This window comes from Macrobrachium nipponense, chromosome 11 (assembly GCF_015104395.2).
Source record: "Macrobrachium nipponense isolate FS-2020 chromosome 11, ASM1510439v2, whole genome shotgun sequence".
Classification (NCBI taxonomy): Eukaryota; Metazoa; Arthropoda; class Malacostraca; order Decapoda; family Palaemonidae; genus Macrobrachium; species Macrobrachium nipponense.
Genome location: NC_061087.1, coordinates 103,888 through 126,278, shown reverse-complemented (window position 1 = coordinate 126,278; position 22,391 = coordinate 103,888). Strand labels below are relative to the sequence as shown.

Here is a 22,391-nt window from a genome sequence, read left to right as displayed (position 1 = left end):
AAATGGCGTTTGATATCCAGTTCGCAATACCTCGGGAATGATTTACACCCAAACAAAATTATAATTGCTTATAAGAGCTTCGTCTCCAGTGGGATTCGGACTCGGTGTGTGTTATAAAAGTCAAACTGTGCACAGCTTAATGTGCATATATGGATACAGTATTTTGGTTTAAAAAATAATGAAATGTGTTCTCTGACGTATGACATATAGATACTGTTACTTAAACAGTATATCGTTATCAAGTTTCATCTTCGATTCTTTATGTGGGCATCGTACCTCTTCTTCACTGTAAATTGGTTTTATAATTATGATCGTCAGTTGACTGCATAGAATTTCGCTTATATACACCTTGCAAGTCAACACTGATCGGAACAAAGAAATATAAATTTGATCAGTTATTTTAATGCATTCTGATTATGAATATATTTTCTCATGCGGCAAAGATCGCTATAAAGTGAAGGGAATTAAAAATCTAAAGCGTGACAAAATACATTTTTATATTGTGTTTTAAGCACAATCAGGTAAAGAAAAGCATTGCATACAGATATTAAGAAAGAACGAATGATCTCGTCAACCAGACGAATTAGAAGCCCAGTGGGAGCACGTAAATCTTATTTTCTGAAGCGTAGTGCTTCCTTTGAAACTGATATCAGCTGCAGAATCATATTTTGATACTTCTTGCAATCGGAAAGCAACCAAGTAACTATACCGTTTTTCCTAAAAGACATCGCCGAACATCACCAACCATCCCTGTCATAAGTTCAGGAAATCTCTGTAAGAAAAGTATTTAAATATACAACACATTCCTGGTCAGAAATCATTCTCCGTGGCTAGCTCGGTTAGATTTTGCTTATCTTTTTTCCACCCTGGATTTTGCGTTGACATTCATCAGCCTAAAACTGCGGACGCAACTAGCGGCCTAGTGTGTACGAAACAGCAAACGGTCCCATTTCACGAACAAAGCAAAATTGTCTGAGATGGGGTAGATGAGAGAATCAGACGTTGGACACTCCGGAGTCATTTGTAAGCTCGGTCCCTCCACTACGCGTCTGAGAGGATTGAGACACGTTCAGGAGACTCATTCTTTGGGCCGGCACTTCCAGACCTTGTTGCGATTGCGAATCATGGCTGCTTCTGCCGCGGAAGCAAGAACGGATGCTGGTAATTAGAGCTTTGCGGTAATGGACGTTCATGCCAACGAAGATGAAGGGATCAAGAGCCAGGTGCATGTAGAAGATGCTGTGGATGATGAGCGAGGGCACCTGGCTCACCCTTAGCAGATGGGCCAGAGTGTGGGGGACATCGAGAAGCAAATTGACGAGGATGACTAGACGGATGGTGTAGGCGACGTGGTCCATGGTCGTGGCGTTTTTGTCCTTGTGGGGACCCATTACTTGTTTCTGTCTGATCATCTGAACGGAAGACAAAAATTTAATTAAAACTTAGATATGCAAACAAAAGGTAATATTCTGGGTCTATATAAAAGTTATTTGCTTCTCTTCCATTTCTTAACTCTCGAACCGATTTAAAATCCCTAAGCGAGGTTAACAAAAATGCAAACATGAAAATGCTAAAAGTTGTTTTGTGTATGGAGAGTCAGGAATTGACACGCGCGTTTAAGTTACTCCTATCACATGATGTGAGTTTGTATGTTAGGAAAAATACAAGTTAATGTAAAAATTGTCATTTTTTAAAATTTTTACTGAAGTCAACCTCATACGAAGTAGAGCGATGGTAACTGAATATTGGAAAATTAAGGGGGTTTGTCATCTGTCGTAGCATCTATGTCGAATTACAATGTTTGGGAAATTCCACAGGGACAAATAAGAGTACTACTCACCGTGTACATCATGAGCGAATAGGCCAGCAGACTGGCAAAGGTAGGGAAGAGGTGGTTGATGCCATGGACCAAATAAATATTTTTGATGGTTCTTGACTTTCCCAGACTGAATGTGACAGTCATCTGGTCCTCAATAGGATAACTCCCGTGAAGGTTCTGCGGAAAAGAGAGAGAGGTCAAGGGGTGGGTTCTAAATGTAGCGTGTTATTCATGTCAACATATATGGATTCTTTGCAGGGTTCCTTCGGCCCCTAGCTGCAACCCCCTATCATTCCTTTAACTGTACCTCCTTTTATATTCTCCGTCTTCCATCTGACTTTCCACCCTCTCCTAACAGTTGATTCATAGTGCAACTGCTTTGAGGTTTTCCTCCTTTACACCTTTCAAACCTTTTACTGTCAATTTCCGTTTCAGTGCTGAATGACCCCATAGGTCCCAGTGCATAGCCTTTGGCCTAAATTCTATATGCAATGCAATATGTATGGAAAAAACTATTCCCAAGAATTATTTTGCAGTAGAAATTTTATATTGATATTGTATGATGAGCTCCGCTAAGTTGAACACTAATCTAATAAGAATGTCTAGACTGCGTTGTGAGTATTTAAGTCATTGGCCCTCTTCTGCCAAGTTAACTAGCTAACGAATCGGACATCACATACAAAGCCTCTGAAAGGAAATAGTTTTGTTTGTTGACATTAAACAGGGGCAACTTGAACAGTCTTATGACTAAGAGATTAGCGTAAACACAGGAAGCTGTCATCAAGCCTCACGCCATAAAGCTTTGCTTCTGACGTAAGTCAATTAATTGTACGAAGAAGAATCTTTTGTTTATTCTTACAATGGCAAAGGCGACCAGCCAAGGAGAGAGTGCGTATAGAAAGATCAGTATTTCCATCACAACGACGACTCTGACTCGCACAAACTTCTTGTAGTGATGTGGCCACCGTACTGCAACGAGTCTGAAAAGAAATAGATAAGTATCAATATATTATTGGTAAATAAGTAGATATCGATGGTTGATGACACAACAGAAAGTGGTAGTTCGAAACGTTTCACCTGACAAGTATGCTTTGCTTTGAATTACCGGTGAGTTGTACGTGTAGCTCTCATCTGCTTTTGGCTATCATTGTAGAGCAGGTTGAAAGAGTACAGACGAAAATGAATGTAACTTTCAAGGAATCTAGAAAGACATTCATGAATACCTTCATTATTATAAAAAGACGTAATGAGAGTCAATACTGAATCATCCGGAAGCGGAGTTTCATTGCACCATACGTTACTTCCCCTTAATCGTGACGGGATGCGCCGTTTCCTCTAGTTTTTTTTTTTTTTTTTTTTATATATACAGCAGAGCCTTGTGACGACCAAGAGACGGCGCCGTAGATTGTAAGGGACAGCTTCGGTACATTCCCGCGTAGACAGAAGAGATGGACTGATGCGGGGGATTCCCATGTAACAGACGGGGAATCCAAAAAGGGGAATTTTCTCGAATAACGCTCAATGTTAGTTGTTTATTATGTTTCGCCTTTGCAAGTTTCATAATACAATACATGCATATAAATTGCCTGTCAGTATAGTGTACTGAACTTGCTTTGCCGTATCATCCACTGAATGATCAAAATAACGAAAAAGCAAATAGATAATAGACGTAATGAGCTGGGACAAAAACCCGCGTCCGAAAAAAACATAGTATGTAAAGCCACGGGGAATCGCTGCAAACCTCTTTATCTAAGAATTTTGACACTAATGAGAAACTGCATACGAACCACGTTGTTCTTTGAGAGATATTTAGCGGAGCACATTTTGTAATGACATTGGATGAGCATCCCAGAAGAATCCCATGACGCGTGCAAATTTCGCTTTACAGGATGCTGTTTCTTTTCATCTCTTGTTCGTCTCCGTAGTATATACTTTTTTTTCGAATCATTTTGCATTTTCTTTAAATCACAGATTCCGTATGGTTCTAGCTGCTGTCATTTCTGTACACAGCGACTTTTTTGCATTAAGGAAGAGACTGGATTTATTTTCTTGCCCGTCCGTTTCTTTTGATTTTTATTTCTGTCATTGATTTGGGCATCATCTGACAATGATTTCCATCACTTATAAACTGATAGCAAAGCTTAGAGTTGCTCAGTTTCACTGACTTTTCCCTAAACTTTTTATTTATTTTTTTTTATTATCATCTTTCTTTAATGTTGGGGGTTTCTCCATAAGACACCAGCCTTCCGGCTTTAGCAAGATTTATTTTGATTGGATAATGATACTAGCGAACACACATACACACACGCGCATATATATATATATATATATATATATATATATATATATATATATAGATATATATTATATGTGTGTGTGTGTGTGTGTGTGTGTGTGGTGTGTGTGTAGTGTGTGCATGTATGTATGTTTGTATGTGTATGTGTTCGCTAGTATCATTATCCAATCAATATAAATCTCGCTAAAGCCGGAAGGCTGGCGTCTTATGGAGAAACCACCATCATTACTTTATACTTTGTTTACTTTGTTTGGTTTTATGTAGCTACAGCCCTCCACAGGGATGGTTCCCTCTCTGGCGGGCCCTTGTACGTTTTCTAAATAAGTTGCTTCTTATATTTTATAATTGTCTTTTAGTCTTTTCTCATCAGTATCGTAGCTCCTGCAGAATAGGAGTCTTTTGTTCTTTTTTTATGAATTTGATTTCGTCTTGTATGATCTTCACTTCGGGCGGTATTTTGTTGTATTTTACTCATACTTTGCTTCTTTTCATTTGCTGCTGTGCTCTCATCGACAGTAGATTTGATGAAAAGCACTTTTTTTTTTGTCTTGAGTGATTCTGCATAAGTTTTGTCCATATTTGTCATAATCTTTACATCTTTATCAGTATTGTCAATTTTGCATTGAATTTCATCTATGTTGGTCATGACGTCACATGTTCTTCGAGCCGAATCCTGAATCAGCTCTGCTAATACACTGTGTATGTTTTTATTTCTTCAAGTACCTCTTCAATATGTGTGTTTTTCGTTTAGGCTCCTTGCAATTGTTGCAGATGTTCAATATGTTGTCACTCGAAAGTATGGGTGTGTATTTACTCTCAATTCCCGAACATGCGTTATGGAACTAAGTATCACACATTTCATAGCAAATTCCTTCATCAACAATATCTTCAGAGCAGCTCCCACAGGTTGCTCAGTCGCTCTCTATTTGGGTCGACTCATCTTCTTCCAGTGTTCGCTGTAATGATCCATCTGTCTGTGCTTTTCGGATCATTTGATGATAAATTTTATATGTCATTTTAAGTCTTCCCTCTCTTGCATCCATTTCTACACAATGCTTCTCTTTTCCTTTTTCCTAGTATTCATTTTGAACATCGCCCGATGCTTGCACTTTTCACAGAATACTTGGCAGGCACGTCCTGGACACGTCCTACTTACGCGGCCACGGAATAAAAAGAAGTCTAGGTAAAAGTCAGTGAAACTGAGCCAACTCTAAGCTTTGCTATCAGTTTATAAGTGATGGAAATAAATGTCAGATGATATGTGTGATTGTATGTTTGTGTATAGCATGTGTAAAAGAGCGCTAAATGTACAAATCAGTACATCATACTTACTTAAAAATGGAAATTTAATTCGTAATTGAAGGTTTGGGCACTCATTTTTTTCTTAATGCGTGACACGATTCCTTTCTAAAATATGCCTTGAAAGATAAGCACTGCCCGACTCAGGAGACAGGTTGAGTCTCTCGAGGCTTTGAAATAATGCAATATGTATCTAGTTGAAATACTTCTGCTGATCAACAGTTATGATAATGTCACTTTTGTCTTCAAAGCTTAGTTTATTTGCTTTCAAAACTTCTTGTGCTCTTAGAATTATGTTTGTTGCACGTAGTCTAAGTTTAAGCGTTCACAGGCGATAGGATGCCAAAACAGAAGCGGAGAACATTTAATTCAAAAGAACTGGATCCTTTTCGGTAAACTTATGAATGCCAAAGGTATTTCATATTAATTTGACGATAATTAACGATAATTATTAATTTGACTGTACAGTCAGAGCTTGATTTTGTAACGATAATAATAAAATAACTGTATACAATAATAGTAACAACAAAGGAAACTAAGAATTTTCCGTATATTTGTTTCAGTGGTTTCGTATCTTACGTTATTATGTCTTACAGCAGTTGATTTCGTTAACCTAAATAACAACATCGGGCAACGACACTGAAATCATGCTACGTAAATATTTTTTTTCTCTCTCTAAACACTTGAGTGACTGTCGCTTATCTCATCTTACCTGATAATCGCCATGGCTGTGAAGTTGATCCTCTCTATGGGTAGGAATAAGGTATGGGCAAAGAGGAAGAGGAGCTTGGGCTCCATGGGCACGTCTCCCGCTTGGCACAAGAGGGCCAGCTTCTTGACGAAGGAGAATCCGGGCAGCGTCAGGATGCAGACGATCAGCTGGACGCCGAAAAATGTCCCCAGTTGGATCTTGGCCGCTGGGTTTGTTTTGCGACACCTGAACAGACTCCACAGACTCGCGATGTTGCCTGGACGAAGAAAAGTAAATTAAATGAGAGGGAATTAGAGGAAAACATCAAATTTCGGAGAAAAAGCGACACATAGGTCAAGAGACATACACGACAGATTATAATGAATAGAAGGTAACACGATAGCACAAGACAGGAGGAACTTCAAGAAAAAACATCCCAGCAAAAACGGTATTGTTTACTAAAGACAAAATCTTGAAAGAATTAAGCTGAAAGATTAACAACTTGGTACAGCGAGTGTTTATGTCAGTTTATGGGGAAAAAATGTGATGCTCAACTTTGCTTTGTCAATGTTTATGACTTGTACTAGAATTTTTTTTTGTTTATAATCATTGTATATAACCTATGGAATCCTCAAAATATTTAGTGAGTCTTTTTGTTGCAAGTTTGCTTATTGCTTTTCCCTCTCCATTTTGAAACATTATCTGGAACTTGAAACCATGCAAAACTATCCTGGCGTTAAGTCGTTTCTTCCTTTCGTCCGCTATTTTCTGTCATGAAGAAATATATTAACGAGGGAACATCCAGGACGACACATTGTAGCTATACGTTACGAATTCGCTGCTTCACGAAAGAGGGAATGCGAAGGCGTTCCTACACTCGAAAGTTTAACCGGAAATGTAACAGTAAAGTTCTATGAAGCGGAAATAACAATTCTCGTAAAAATGCACGAAAATGATTAGACGTGCGCAAAGCTTATCTCAGGCTTGTTCTGAGATTTATGATGTATGATAAAAGATTGCGATGAACGAATCACGACTTCCGATGGAGGACTATTCTGATCGAATAAAAAGGAACATTTAACGAGAAAATTCGTCTTAATAACAACTGGATACAGTTATTACACATCAGTGCGCGTCTTAACATTCTATGAAGTGAATTGACTATTGAATGGTAGGTGGGCCTCTTACGTGAGAATGATCGTGACCCCGCGCTCTCGAAATTTTGAAATTTACTCTTCTGCGAAGGAAGGACAACGTCAGCTGCCTGGGGATGTTTTGAAAAAAAGAACTTGATCACTAAATGAGGAAGTATTGAATGAAGTTCTCCTGACTTGTGGCCTTTCTTCCCACTAAAGATGCAAGTCTTTCTCTTCCTTTGGGGGTATGTCTATCCCAAGGTATATAGAATGCTCCCTTCTTCTAAATATACCTTGGTCTATCCTTCCGCATTCTTTTCGCCGGGTCTGGGCGAAAAAAAGGCGTAAGGTTGACGGCATCGTTAGCCTTTGTATAATAAAGGGAAAATCGCAGTTCATAAGAAGCCACTTGAGCATTTTCTGCAGTATTATTTTTTTCCTTCAGACTACTCGTAAGGCAATAAGCAGTTGGGAATTCGGATTTGACCAATGTCGCCAGGAAGGAAGTGAGGAAGAAGAAATTCGTCTAATTTCCTATACGGATTTCCAAAAGGACTTCAATGTAACAAGTAGGCTCCAAGGATATTGGGACATCGAGAAGTTAAGCGTTCGTTTCATGGCCGTTGTATTTCCGTAGAAGTAGAGTAAAACAGGCCACGGAATTTCGTGGTTGATTGGTTAAGATTAAGCTAGCCTTATGCCGGCACGGGCCCTTTCCATGAGGTGGTCGCACGCTCGTACGAAGATGTAAGGTTGAAACTCAGGGTAATTAAAGCAAGGTGCTTGTATCGGGTGAATCTATCAGATTTGACAAGAAGTTCACACACGTACTGTTCCCCCCTAAGAATGAGTGTTTCTTGACAGAACCATAAACAAAAGGGGAAAAGATTAGTATTATTTAACATACAAGCATTCAGCACCTGAGTAACATATCTTAATATGGAACTTAGCAGGATTTTACGCAAGATAAGATAGAATATGCGGGTTCTTTTGATTATCCTGTATTTTGCTGTTGCACATTTTCTTATCATACGCGTTATAAAACGTGTATGCTAACAAGAGTATACATGAGCTTCAGAGTAATAGTTACTTCAGCAGTATATGTCTTTACAAGGAAGAGAATAACAAGAGGCAGCTGAAAATGTATCATATTGAATTTCAATGACTTACCAACAGCCCCGACTGCTGCTATGGTAAAGTTGGCTACGAAATAGCGAAACCCCCAGTCGGAGACGTAGGGGTCGGAAGTACAGTTGCCTACGGGGATATCGGTCCCATTCTCGCTCCCGAAAGCCATGTCGTTAACAGTGCTTGGAACAGGAGAAGTGAATGCAAGCTGTGGCGAAAAGTCAACAACGGTCAGTCCCCAGTGACAAGATGCTCAACTTTCCTCAGAGAATCGCCGAGCTGAAATATGTCCTGCTATATCCTCTTGAAAGTCTTTAGCTACTAAAGATGTTGTCGCAACCTGAAGTATCCGCTGACTGCGAGTAAAGTACACGGCCCCGTGACTTTTGAAGGGCGTGATTTCCTGCTTCAAAATATACGTATTTACGACTGACTTCGTTACGTCACACACACTTTCGGGAAATTTGAATTACATCATCCAATGGAGACAGAAAAACTCCGTTTTCTCGCATCAAGATGCTACTTGGTTACATAATCGTACAATTTTAATTTGCATATAAAAATTGTAACATTATACGCCCCGCCCAAGCAAAACTAAAATAAACAAAGTCCTTTTAGCCGACTAATGCTTCTGAAGTGCCTCGAAGGGAAGTACGCCGGATATTTGTTCCGGAACTACCTTTGTTCATTTCCTTTTGTGCCAAGATCCTGACTAGCGGTTAGTAATTGTTTTGGAAAACTGCACTAGGAATGGAATGAGCCACATTATATATACGAATAGCGAACCTCCGGTCGAATTATGATGACTGTACATTATATTTTTGTTAATGAAATTTGCCTGTTTGATCACGAGTTGTTGAAATTGATGATCGTTCGGTTCAGATTAAGTTGGCCCTTGCTCTAAGATATCCAGAAAACAATTTATGAACGTCATATTTCATTCTATTTAATATAAATGTCATATCAATGAGACTATTGAATTGAATATGGAATGGTAGGCAAAGGCCAAGCACTGGGACCCATGAGGTCATTAAGCGCTGAAACGGAAATTGAGAGTAAAAGGTTCGAAAGGTGTAACAGGAGGAAAACCAAGCAGTTGCACTATGCATTAATTGTTAGGAGAGGGTGGAAAGTAAGATGGAAGAAACAGAATGTGAAACTGTTAACCAGTGCTCAGTCAAAATGTTCAGTTAGGTTTCAGGAATTTTGTATTTTATAAAATGTAGCTAAACATTTTCTTGGTTTATGTAAATCTCGTTTCAACGCATTATCATTTACAAAAAATAGGTATTAATTACACTAGGAACGCATTTAGGCACCTTCCCTTAGATGTATAAACTACTGAGATTCACAGCCGGTGTCCCGGTGTTTTTTTCCGGAATAAAACTATATCAACGTACCTGACAAAGATGACACTTTTTCACAGGGTGTCTTACTTCCCTACCCAATTTTTTACTGTATTCTGTATTACGAAAGTTGCATAATTCTGGTAATTATAAGAATAACACCGACTTCTTGTGGACATCGCCAGCAAACTCAGAGGAATGTCTTTCGAAGATATAATGACGTAACTTATGACGACATTAACTTGCCTCCTTCTCGATGGATAATTGTTCAACCTCTGGCAACAATGAAACACAACCAATACTCCTTGTTTACACTATGTAGTAGTGGTGGTAGTAGTAGTAGTAGTAGTAGTATATAGGATTTATGTCATGAGTCGAGTGCTATTATTCATTTACCTGTTCAAACGTACGTAGGGTTTGCCACGGGCCTCCTCACTTCTAAACAATTGTGCAAGTCGAATCACAACAGCTGTTCTGCATCCACGGGGACAATGACTTACCATAGCCGCCATTCTTGAAGCCTTGACAAGGTACGAATATTCATTCAGGATTTCAAAGACACCTGTTTGTCATCATCACCTTGTGGGAGGAGTCGAGATGTCATAATGTCAGTGTAACTTTGATGCCATTCATTAGGGTGTTCCGCCACTGGCATCGGCTGCTATATTTTACTCTTATGAATATACTTTTTTCTAATATAAGTAATAAAGAATGCGGCCGAAATTAGGTAGGGATGTAACGTATTCTGTAGCTAAGTAATATCTTTGTCAAACGCACAGAAAAAAAAAGTTATTCCGGAAAAACACCGGGACAAAGGCTCTGAATCTCATAGTAATATGAACAAGGCAATAAGTCCTCAAAAAACGGCAACGGAACAGAATAACTGAAAACCAAAAGTGGGTGGGGCAGGGGGGCGGGATTGAGGGTTAGTGTGTTATCGACACTGGTGGGGTATGAGGGGTGTGGGGGTTAGTGTGTTATCCACACTGATCTCAGGCTTCACACTGATCTCACGCTTAGCACGTCCTTCCTTCCGATATCCCTCAGACAAAAATCAGAAGGTAAAAAACATTTCTTTACATTGATTTACTTAGAAATATAGGAATAAATAGATTTTGAAAAGATGACAAAAGAACAATAAGATTAATTGGAAATTGTCCATAAACAGAAGGAATTTTACGTGAACTTAAATATTTACATATATATATATATATATATATATATATATATATCATATATATATATATATATATATCATACTATTCACGAAGTTTAGATTAATCAGACACTACTATTATTACTGTTTATTGTTCATATTACTATGATGCTGTACACTGTGCACTGTATCTGTGGATGTCAGTAGCAGTGCGTTTGTAATTTATCATAAAGTAATGGAAATTGTTAAAACGAGAATTACAAAAAATAATCTGTTTAGTTCCCAAACAACGTTAGCCGAAGACTCTTAAGTCTTTTCTCGGAATGGCTAAACCAACAGCGGTGTTATCAAAATATCAATACCCAAGACATTTCCGAAAATTTCCGAGAGACTTGTGTGGTAATGCCCAGTCGGATGTCTCTCTCTCTCTCTCTCTCTCTCTCTCTCTTTCTCTCTCTCTCTCTCTCTCTCTCTCTCTCTCTCTCGTACTTATTAGCCTTGTGAGCTGGCTAGGAATGAACCAATCACGTTGTCCCGCTCATTTCTCTTTCAGGAATTTTGAAATATCTGCCATTTTTAATGATGCAATCTGGGAGTATTATCAAGAAATAATTTTTCTTATTCATAAACATGATTTCTTCATTTAAACGAAATATAAATGGAGAGAGAGAGAGAGAGAGAGAGAGAGAGAGAGAAGGAATCATAATATTTAGGCTGTACAGCCCAGCACTGTGGCACTTTCAGCCATTCAGCAAATGAGATGAGGGTAAAATTAAGGAGGAAAAAATCCTGAAGTTGTACCGAGAAGTAATACTAGCTAGAGAGGATGGACAGCAAGATTGGAGAAAGGAAATGGGAATGTAGGAAAAATAAAAGGCTTAAAATGGAATAAAACGGAAGTAGTGAAAATTCAAATTAAGTTATCATTATTATTCATAAAACTTCTGAGAACAGTCGTCATGTTCAATGATGAAGTTACTGAGCAGACTTCTATATATCCATATGGTATACGTATATATATTTCTTATATATGGATGATTAGATACATATATACACACACACACACACACACACACACACACACACACACACATATATATATATATCTATATATATATATCCCCGGTCCTATCTAATATACATATGGAATCTTTCGAAAGCCACATTTGCCAATGCTATTTTACCAGATAACTTTTATTAGTTTCGATATGTAGATGAATCATTTGCAATATGGGACACTCGTCACAATATTGATGACATTCTACAACAAATGAATAATTTGGTACCAAGCATAAAGTTCACCCTAGAGAAAGAAAGTAATGGCTGTATCAATTTCTTGGATACATGCGTCGTTAGAAAGGATACAGAATTAAAAGTGAAAACTTACAGGAAACCAACAAATAAAAATTTTATCAATTCATGCTTAGCCTTTTCATACTAGAACCATCAAACAATCTGCAATGTTTTTAAGAGCACTTAATCTTATGAGTCCAGAATTTTTATATGATGAATTTGCATATATTGCCATAAAAAACGGATACAATGATGAAGACGTTCAAGAATGTCTTAGATTATCTCGCAAATCTTTTTATTTTAATGCTAAACCAACTAGAAAAACCCAACGTAATTTGGTCTTACCCTATCACCCTACCTTTGAAAACATTGTACGTTCTTTGAAAGTGCTCGGTTTGGGATTGGTATTTTCTTTCCCCAACACAATAGGCAAGAAATAGTCTTAAAAATGATGAAGGTATTATTTATCAGATCCCATGTTCATGCAAGAAGTACTATATTGGACAGTCGAAAAAGGAACTTGAGGTGCGAAAAAGTCAGCACAAATATAGTATCAGGAGAAATGATAGTAGCAATGCCATTAATGTCCATAATCAATCATGTAATGACGCCATTTTGTGGAATTGTTCCCGAGTACTGCTGAGGCGGAATAATTATGTAGAGAGATGTCTGCTTGAAAGTGCTGCATGCATTGATTGCCATAAGTGATTGCAACGATTTTAATCATCATTCAGGGGTATTTAAAACAGATCCTTTTTTCTTACATATAGTTAAAGGACAGTACAAACTAAACAAAGGCTTCTTTTCTCTGTGAACGTGTTTGAAGCGTTGTTCTGTTATGAGACCATTGAATGGTTATAAATCATTTAAAAAAGAGGATTGTTTCAATTTATATGTGTTATGCTTGATTGCTGTGGTATAAGGCGCCTTTGTCGAGCTGCTCCTTTTGCCATGGGGTTGCAAACTAAGCAATGTTGTCCTTTCGCTAAGATCATAATGTAATTGTTAGATGAATTGTTTGAAACCTTCGAACTGGTTGTAAATAATTTTTCATGGGTTGTTACAGTAACTGACTTTCCTGTATTTCAATGACCAATGTTTATCTAACGGCTTATTTTTATTTTTCTGTTTCTTATATTTTACTTTGAATGTGCTGTAAACCTTTTCCGCTAGTTAATAAACAGCTCTCGATAAGGGCCAGTGGAGGCCGAAACTGTTGAGCTGAAGGAATTTCAGCTTTTCTTTTCCCCTGTGGACTACAACCTCACACACACACACACACGCACACAGACACACACACACACACACACACACACACACACACACATATATATATATATATATATATATATATATATATATATATATATATATATATATATATATATATCACAACCTTCTGTAAGAAATTTACGTTATATAAACGAAACTAAAAAGCCAAACTGTAATCTTTCAAGCTTTGAGAGAGTTGCTTGGAAATCTGCCTCATCAAATTCTTGATCGTCTTGATCAGATGTAAATCTAGCGAAATCATTGCCCGCATAGATGGGTAGTACAGGTTCTCGGCCATACAGCATCTTGAGTGGTGAAAACTTGGTGGATGTCTGGACTGTAGATTTAAGAAAAACAATCAACAGCACACGCTTTTCGATAAGTACAGGTTTACCTTGATATGACTTACCTCAATGCAAATAAGACACCGTAAAAACATTTATGCCAGTTTTCATGTCGATCACTCAGAGTTCGTAGAAGATTTTGAACAGTTCGGTTGCTGCTCTCGACTAATCCATTACACTGAAATTAATAGGATATATTCGCTTTAAACTAATTAAATTGTTATAACTCGAGACCAAATTTCAAGGACTTCTTCAAAGCCTCACAGTCATTCAATTCTACTGTCTAAGAATGTGACAATTATTTTTCTACTTCTGTCTGAAAGGTATCTAATAGCTATGCCTAATAATTTAATTACCGAAATACCATTATTTTGATCAATCAATAGGCTGAACTGTGTTACCTATATCAGACTTTAATTCATTCACAAATGAGTACTACAGTTATGCATCAGTGGGTTATGTAGTTCAAATTTGATACGTATGTAATAGTGAACATGATTTTAATTTTTTTTTTCGAATGGCTTGCACCTTTTCATATTTCTCTTCATAGTAAAATTGTTCAAAAGCGCTAATTTTCGCGCTAGATAAGTCAGAAATGAGCTAAAACAAGCGCTAAACACAATAATCTCGTCCCATAAGAGATTGAAAAAAAAGGGGAGCTGAATCTAGCGTGAAAAGCGCCAAATTAGCAACTCTGCTATCCTTGCCATTTTGGCGAATTCTCCTTTCATTATTATTATTCAGAAGATGAAGTGCCCTATTTGTATGGAACACGGCTCCTATAGGGGCCATTGACTTGAATTTCAAGTTTCCAAAGAATATTATGGTGTTAAAAACTATTAAGAAGAAGCATAGCATGGACATCCGCAACAATAGATCTAGATATCCGACTATTTGCCCGCTTCGACAGATATCTTCTATTAGAAGTCTGCATCAAGGGACAGAGCATACTTGACTTTCTGCAGAACCGGTCTTCTAGATTATTCCAACAAAATAACCAGAAGGAAGACACCTGCAAGAATAGATCTACATATCCGACTATTTGCCTATGTTTGACAGAGATCTTCTATTAGAAGAGTCTTCATAGAGGGACAGAGCATACTTGACTTTCTGCAGAGCTGACCTAGATTATTCCAGCAGAATAACCAGAAGGAAGATATCTGCAAGAATAGATCTAGATATCAGACTATTTGCTTGCTTTGACAGAGATCTTCTATTAGAAGTCTGCATCAAGGGACAAAGCATACTTAACTTTCTGCAGAGCCGGTCCTCTAGATTATTCCAGCAGAATAACCAGAAGGAAGATATCTGCCAGAATAGATCTAGATATCCGACTATTTGCCCGCTTTGACAGAGATCTTCTATTAGAAGTCTTCATCAAGGGACAGAGCATACTTGACTTTCTGCAGAGCCGGTCTTCTAGATTATTCCAACAGAATCATCTTCTGGTATCCCTCTAGTACATCCCCCTGGTGGCCTTCTGGCGTACCTCTGGTGGCCTTCCGGGGTCATTCTGGTGGCCCTGTGGTCCTCCAAACAGCTGTTGGCTCTCAAACTGAGAGCTGATCCTCCTTCCTCCGAACAGCTGTTGGCTCTCATCCTGAGAGTTGGTCCTCCTTCTCCCTATGTACCTTAGGAGGAACTGACACTCAAGGGCAATATTGCAGTCAAGTGTCTGGGGGGAGGCACTTACTGGCTAGGGGACTGGGTGTCAGGGGGGACACTTATAATGCCTGGGGGGAGGCACATGCTTATTATAATCTCCCTCAAGTGGAAGTTATTCCCAAGGTTTCGGGAACTCGATATTGAGCGGAATTTGTAGCTCAATAATATTTGTGTGTGAATTGTGAGTCACATACACAAGTTACTTTTACTTGTGCAATATATATTAATCCACCAATACAGTATAACAGCGAATTCCATACATCTTGGGGAGAACTAACACTTAGGGGGAATTATAATTATCATCAAGTGCCTGGGGGAAGACACTTTCAAATCATAATTCTCCTTGGGTGAAAGTTTTTCCCAAGGTTTAGGGAACTCGATAGCACACAATATTTGTGGCTTAATATTTGGCAGATCCTGCCAAATATTTGCCAGCTTACTTGCCTGTTAACGGTTATTTTAAAATTTCACTTCACCGAGAAACTGCTTATGTTTACAAAATATTCTTTGCTCTGAATGACTTTTTTTCTCCCATTTCCTGAAATATTTGCATAAGCTCGTGTTATACCCTGTATTATCAATGATAGTTACATTATTATTCCATTACCGTTTAATTTACCACATATCTCTCTCTCTCTCTCGTGAATGGTCTCATATGGCTAGATACGCCATAGCTTTGGTTATATCATGTATGTACGTATGTTGCCATGGTTTATTTAGCTACTCAATGCAATGTTTTGCGAAGTGTTGCAGGTTATAATTTTGCGTTCCATTTTGTCGTGAATAGTCACTTTTCCAAGGTGCAGAGGTTCATTCGACGGCAGAGTAATTTACAACTACTAAAGAGTCATTTCAAACTAGCGGGGAGTCGTTTCAAACTATTTTCAAATGACGGGGAGTAGACTAAACCTAGTTTGAGTTAACTGGGGGAGTCTTCTGAAACGGGGAGTCATTTGAACCGGTTACACCGGCACCTTCCCCTGAAAACAGCGGGACGCCACCTCTCAAAAATTAACCATAGAATTTTCTTGAAAATAATCTCATTGTATGTCCATCCAAATTTCTGTCTAAAGATCGTTATCATACCTAACCTAAACTTGGGGTATGGCCAAAGAAATATAAAAAAGAACCAGGCTAGTGCAACACTATAAACCCAGAAATTTGCGGCCAAGTCCATTGGTCTCTTCGTCAGAGAAACATGTTTAAGAACTTCAACCTTCACCATGGTCTAGTTTTTCTTAAACATTACTACTAAATCATTGTACTTGGATTAAAACCAAGAGATGTTCGGCGCAACCTTTAGTTACATGAAAATTATAATAGTCTAATTCTATGACAATAAGTCAGTGGAAGATTAAATGCAACATAGGACAGTAGGTCATTCCAGCTGCAATGGTTATTTTGGTTGCTGATTAATTTTTCTAGGATTCACAGTAAAGTACCTACGTAACTTCCCAGGTTTTTGTTTAACTGGGAATTTTGACAAGGAAAAATTAAGTGTACTTAATATTTCCCTGTGATTTCGCAGGGAAAGAAACTGAAGTCAACGAAACGCCGTCTAAACTCGGGTCAGGGAAACTTCTGTTTAAACATAAATCAATGAAACTTCTCGAAAAGTAGCGAAGCTTTAGTCGAAACTCATCAAAAGTGCAGAATTTAAGGAGACCAAAACAAACTTTGAAAGAACCCCTTGGTCAGCCAATTAGTCCGTTATTTTACTGGGACTTCCATATCAATGAAACTCAGAAATAGACTGGGAAGATATCCTGGAATTGTTTACTATCACAAGACTTAAATGCTCCTGTTTTACCAGTGAGAGCGCCAAAACCTCTTTTTCCAGAAAGTTTCATGTTTTACCAATGAGATTACTTAAACCTTGTTTTCCCATTTTTATACACCGCCAGTAAACTAAGTCGATTGACAGTGAATAAAATAACAAAAAGAAGAGTAGTTGTTGTTGTTGTAACAGTAGTTGTAGAAGAAAGAAAGATAAGAAAGAAAACCACTTCCTGAGTAACGTTTGGGTTTTATATCTCCAGACTATTGAGTCACCACCGAAAATCACAGAAATATTTTCTGGGAGTTCACGTCGTACGACGATAAACAGGAAGCTTGTCCTACGTTTGCTCATCAGATTTTTTTCTTTTTTCCCCTTTAATACGATCATACATACATAATACTACATACATACTACATACATACACACTTATATATATATATATATATATATATATATATATATATATATATAATATATATATATAAATAAGTGTGTGTGTATGTATGTATGCATGTACGTATTATTAGGAAAAAATCTGATGATATATATATATATATATATATATATATATATATATATATATGTTATATGTATGTATGTATGTATGTATATATATATATATATATATATATATATATATATATATATATATAGGAAATGAACAAATGTTAAAGTGTTTCACTGAAATAAATATATATTTATTATATATACAGCTAAAGGAAAAATAAAGGAATGAGTACCAAGCGCTTTCGTGTTATTTCAACACATTTTCGAGGTACAATGTTAAATTAACACGAAAGCGCTTGGTACTCCATTTATTTTCCTGTGGCCTTAGCCAAATATATTGTCACACGCTATTAGTGACATACAAGCATGTTTATATATTTTTTTATGAACCTTTGTTCTTATAGTACATGAGCCATTGTTGTCATATTTATTCATAGATATTAAGCCACAAATATTGTTTAATATCAAATATGTAATAACTTGTTATTGTTTGTTTGTATTGTGCTTTTACGTTGCATGGAACCAGTGGTTCATAACTTGTAATTGATAAGTGCTTTTTCTTTCTCTCTCTCATCAGGAGCGAGCCGTTACCTGGTTAAGATACAGCTATAGACAGTGACTGTGACCACCCGGCTCTCTCTCTCTCTCTCTCTCTCTCTCTCTCTCTCTCTCTCTATTTTTTTATATATATATATTATATATATATATATATATATATGAATATATATATATATATATATATATATATATATATATATATATATATATATACATTTTAATATATTATATATATATAATATATTAACATATATATATATATATATATATATATATATATAGATATATATATATATATATATATATATATATATATCGAACTACAAATGTCCTTTAATATCTAATTCGCTCTACCTCAGAATTAATATATTTTCATATATGTTTAACCGAGGGGGAATTTATTAAGCGATAATAGAATTGGCGATCGACAGACGCGAACCACCGACCTCTCAATTCGATCGCCAATTCTATTATCGCTTAATAAATTCCCCCTCGGTTAAACATATATGAAAAAAAATATATTAAATCCGAGGTAGAGCGAATTAGATATTAAAGGACATTTGTAGTTCGATATATGTATATGAATCACGGTAATGTGATAGACTTATATATATGTATATATATATATATATATATATATTATATATATATATATATATATATATATATATATATATATATACATTTTTCCACTCACCACACATTACCCTTTGAGAGTGATGGCGTCAGGAGAGCAGAACCTTCAGGTTCTCAGCAAGTCTTCAGTGTTGATATTGCTAAACTTGTGCTATTTTCTCGCCTCGCAGATGTCGTTATCAGAGTAAGGCCCCTCTCGTGTTACAAATTCTGACATAGGCCTATAGACGGAGTCATATGGTGAGTTTCCTAACAGGGTCGTTTAGGCCTCATTCACTGTCGATGAACAAAATTGATCAACTTCTTGACAAAACGATTAGAAACACAAATGAAAGAATTTGCAATATAAAATGTCCTGAAAATGAAAAAATACTCATCTGGTCTAATATTTGAGAATTGGTGAGCCTTAAACTTCATAGGACATCACAGAGAAAATTAGGTGTCTTTGTTACAAAGTTTTCACCGCACCTCTTGACCTAGATATACTTTGCTTGAAGGTGACCAAATATTGTTTTCACGAAACCGTATTGATTTTCATCTTACTTAATTAAGCAGCTCATTTAGGATACGTTAGGGTCTGAAATCATTCTGCAAAACCAGATAACTTAGAGTCGTTGAAAGCTTTTACCACATTCATTATTTTCTGGCGGTATTGAAAGGTCTACCACAAACCGCTATATCCGAAAAAACAATTAGCATATTTCTAGATAGTAGGTCAAGCAGTATTTAAGGCTAATTTGTTATCATTTATTGCGTAGAGCAAATTTAAGATTTCTAAGTCATTTAGCACTAGAGGTTTCTACCTGGTGGTGTTTAGTCTCTTTGCTTTCGTCATTTATGTTTCCAGAATGACTGCATGATAGTTAGATAATTTATGAATGCATATTTTTCTAATAAAAGAGAAAGAGAGAGAGAAAAAAAGAACAAAACGGTGGCACGGAAGTTCTTGGGCCATCTCTAGGCCCTCTTCCCAAGCCTGGCAGGATACCTGCCATCCTCCGAGGAAGCAGCCTCTGTTCTGCTTTTTGTGATAGTGAGCATTCACCGTCTTCGAAAGAGTGCCCAAGGGAGAAATTTGAAAAGGAAGTAGTGGAAACTGCAGACTTAGAACGCATAAGTATTGGTAGCGCCAAAAGACAAATATTAGGCGCAAACAGAAATGAAACCAGTTCATATGCAACAGCGATATCAAAAATGAAACTTACAGAGAAGAGGGAAACTGCAAGAAAAATATTTATGAAAAATAATCAAAATCCAACTGCTTCTAAACCTTCACCTTCCTCGGTCACAGTGTCTGCATCTACAGAACGAGACAGAGTCTACATCATCTGCTACCGAAGATGGGATAACCGCTAAGACAACACCTAAGGCGAATAAAAATAAAATGACCCAGAAACGAAGTTTACAGACCTCCCCAAACAAACATGTAGCTGAGACTGCAAACAAGTATGAAAATCTAGATGATCCATCAGAGCCATTGTAAACCTCACAGTCTCGGAAAAAATTGGCATTATCTGCATCATGTTCTGATACGAAAACTTCATCCGACTTTATGAGTTCTACCTGTTGTCCACCAGTAGAGTCAATTCTGTACAGTACAGAGCAAGATGCTCACTTGATGGATGTAGAATTTAGTGTGTCCAAATAGATATGTCAGTCAGAACTAGAGAACCACTAAAAATTAGATAATCAATCCCCCTCAGACCATATCTCTGGAGGTGGATCACGTAAAAAATTAACAAGGCCTAGTGAACCAAATAAAACTTCATCCAGTCTTAAGCAGGAAAAGACAAGGAGCTCCAACTTCAAAAAATAAATAACCTTCTCATTAGACATCCTTCAGTGGAACTGCTTAGGTCTCCGATCTCGTACAAGAAACCAAACTTGATAATGCCACGTACAATCCAGGCTTAAATCACATTATATACAATTCAGCCCCGCCTCCTGGTGACAGAGCTCACGCGGGTGCTGCAATGATAATTGATAAATCTATACAACACTCAGTAGTTCAATTAAATTCGCCACTACAAGTGGTAGCAGTTACAGCTATACTTAAAAAAGTATTGCCATCTGCTCAAATTACCTTCTTGGAACAGTAGGAATTTCTAATGCAGACTTGCAAAATTTAATAAATCAGCTCACCCCTCCAATTATACTTATGGGTGACTTCAACGCCCATAATCCTTTATGGGGAGGAAATAATTTAGATGCATATGGAGGAATTGTGAAGAATACCCTAAATACAAATTATGTCATTTTATACAATGATGGTTCAATGACCTACCATAACATCTATACTAACACCTTTTCGGCCATTGACCTCAGCATTTGTTCATCCAGTATAGACATAGAATATAATTGGTTTGTTAATAACTACTTGCGTGGCAGTGATCATTACCCAATACATTTAACACTCTGTGAGAACATCCCATCCAGTTCACCTCCAAAGTGGAAGGTACAGGAAGCTGACTGGGTTAAATATAGACACGGCACAACTATGGAGAAAGAATTTGACTCTTTTCCATCTCATGTTGAAGCTTATTCTTATTTCACTGATAAAATAATAACGAGCGCCAATACATCAATACCAAAGACAGGAAATAAACCCGGACGACCAGCAGTTCCCTGGTGGGACAAGACCTGCACCATCCTTCGCAAGATTTCAAGGAAATGTTATAGGAAATACAAAAATAGTGGTTCTCAAACATCTAAGATTATCTATCAGCGATCCTTGGCAAAGAAGCGTCGCTATTATCGTAAAGCCAAGCGAGAATCCTGGATATACTATCCAAATGGGATCATCTCCAAGACACCCACACGGATTGTTTGGAGGAAAAAAAAAACTTAGCGGAAAATTTGTACCATCCCCTTCTCCAACTCTGAAAATTAATAATAGTATCATCTCGGAACCACAGGAAGTAGCTGAAGCATTAGGAAAAAACTTCTCAGAAGCGTCCAGTCCCAATAGCTACTCTGAGGAGTTAGGAGAATACGAAACAATCAAGTTGCCATAAATTTTTCCCAGATAACTCTGGTGGATATAATGCCCACTTTTCACTTGGAGAACTACAGGATGCGTTGTCATCCACTGAAGATTCATCTCCCGGTGAAGGTAGTATCTTGTATGCCATGATACGTCAACTTTCATCAGGTGCTAAGCTCTTCCTTTTAAAGATAAACAATAAGATATGGGAAACTGGGATCCTGCCAAGGAGCTTGGAAATATCAATTATTATACCAGTGCAAAAGCCTCACAAAGGTCCTCTTCAAACAACTAGTTATCGTCCCATAGCTCTGACTAGTTGCATATGCAAGCTGATGGAGAAGATGATCAATACTCGTTTGGTGTAGTATTTGGAATCTAGAAACCTCCTATCTCTCAACCAATTTGGTTTTCGGAAAAATAGAAGTACCCTAGAGCCTCTCCTGAAGCTTTCCAACCAAATTCAGCAAGGGTTCGCTACT

General features: G+C 37.3%; 1 protein-coding gene across 1 annotated transcript; it reads right to left on the bottom strand.

Annotated features, from left to right (window-relative positions):
- Nucleotides 1-478: 478 nt before the first annotated feature.
- LOC135214340 (uncharacterized) lies at nucleotides 479-8,754 on the bottom strand. Its single transcript, XM_064248589.1, has 5 exons — nucleotides 8,412-8,754; nucleotides 6,127-6,382; nucleotides 2,679-2,799; nucleotides 1,841-1,996; nucleotides 479-1,412 (listed from the first exon to the last, which is right to left on the bottom strand). Exons 1-5 carry the CDS (start codon nucleotides 8,536-8,538, stop codon nucleotides 996-998), a joined length of 1,077 nt encoding a protein of 358 aa, XP_064104659.1. The 5' UTR covers nucleotides 8,539-8,754; the 3' UTR covers nucleotides 479-995.
- Nucleotides 8,755-22,391: the final 13,637 nt, after the last annotated feature.

Bases quoted from the DNA above. Each gene is read 5' to 3' on its own strand.
- LOC135214340 (XM_064248589.1), bottom strand. From the start codon at position 8,538: ATGGCTTTCGGGAGCGAGAATGGGACCGATATCCCCGTAGGCAACTGT. The intron at 6,383-8,411 runs GTAAGTCATTGA...TTCTTCGTCCAG, and splicing joins AGCAGCAGTCGGGGCTGTTG to GCAACATCGCGAGTCTGTGG. The intron at 2,800-6,126 runs GTAAGATGAGAT...ATTTCTTTTCAG, and splicing joins ACAGCCATGGCGATTATCAG to ACTCGTTGCAGTACGGTGGC.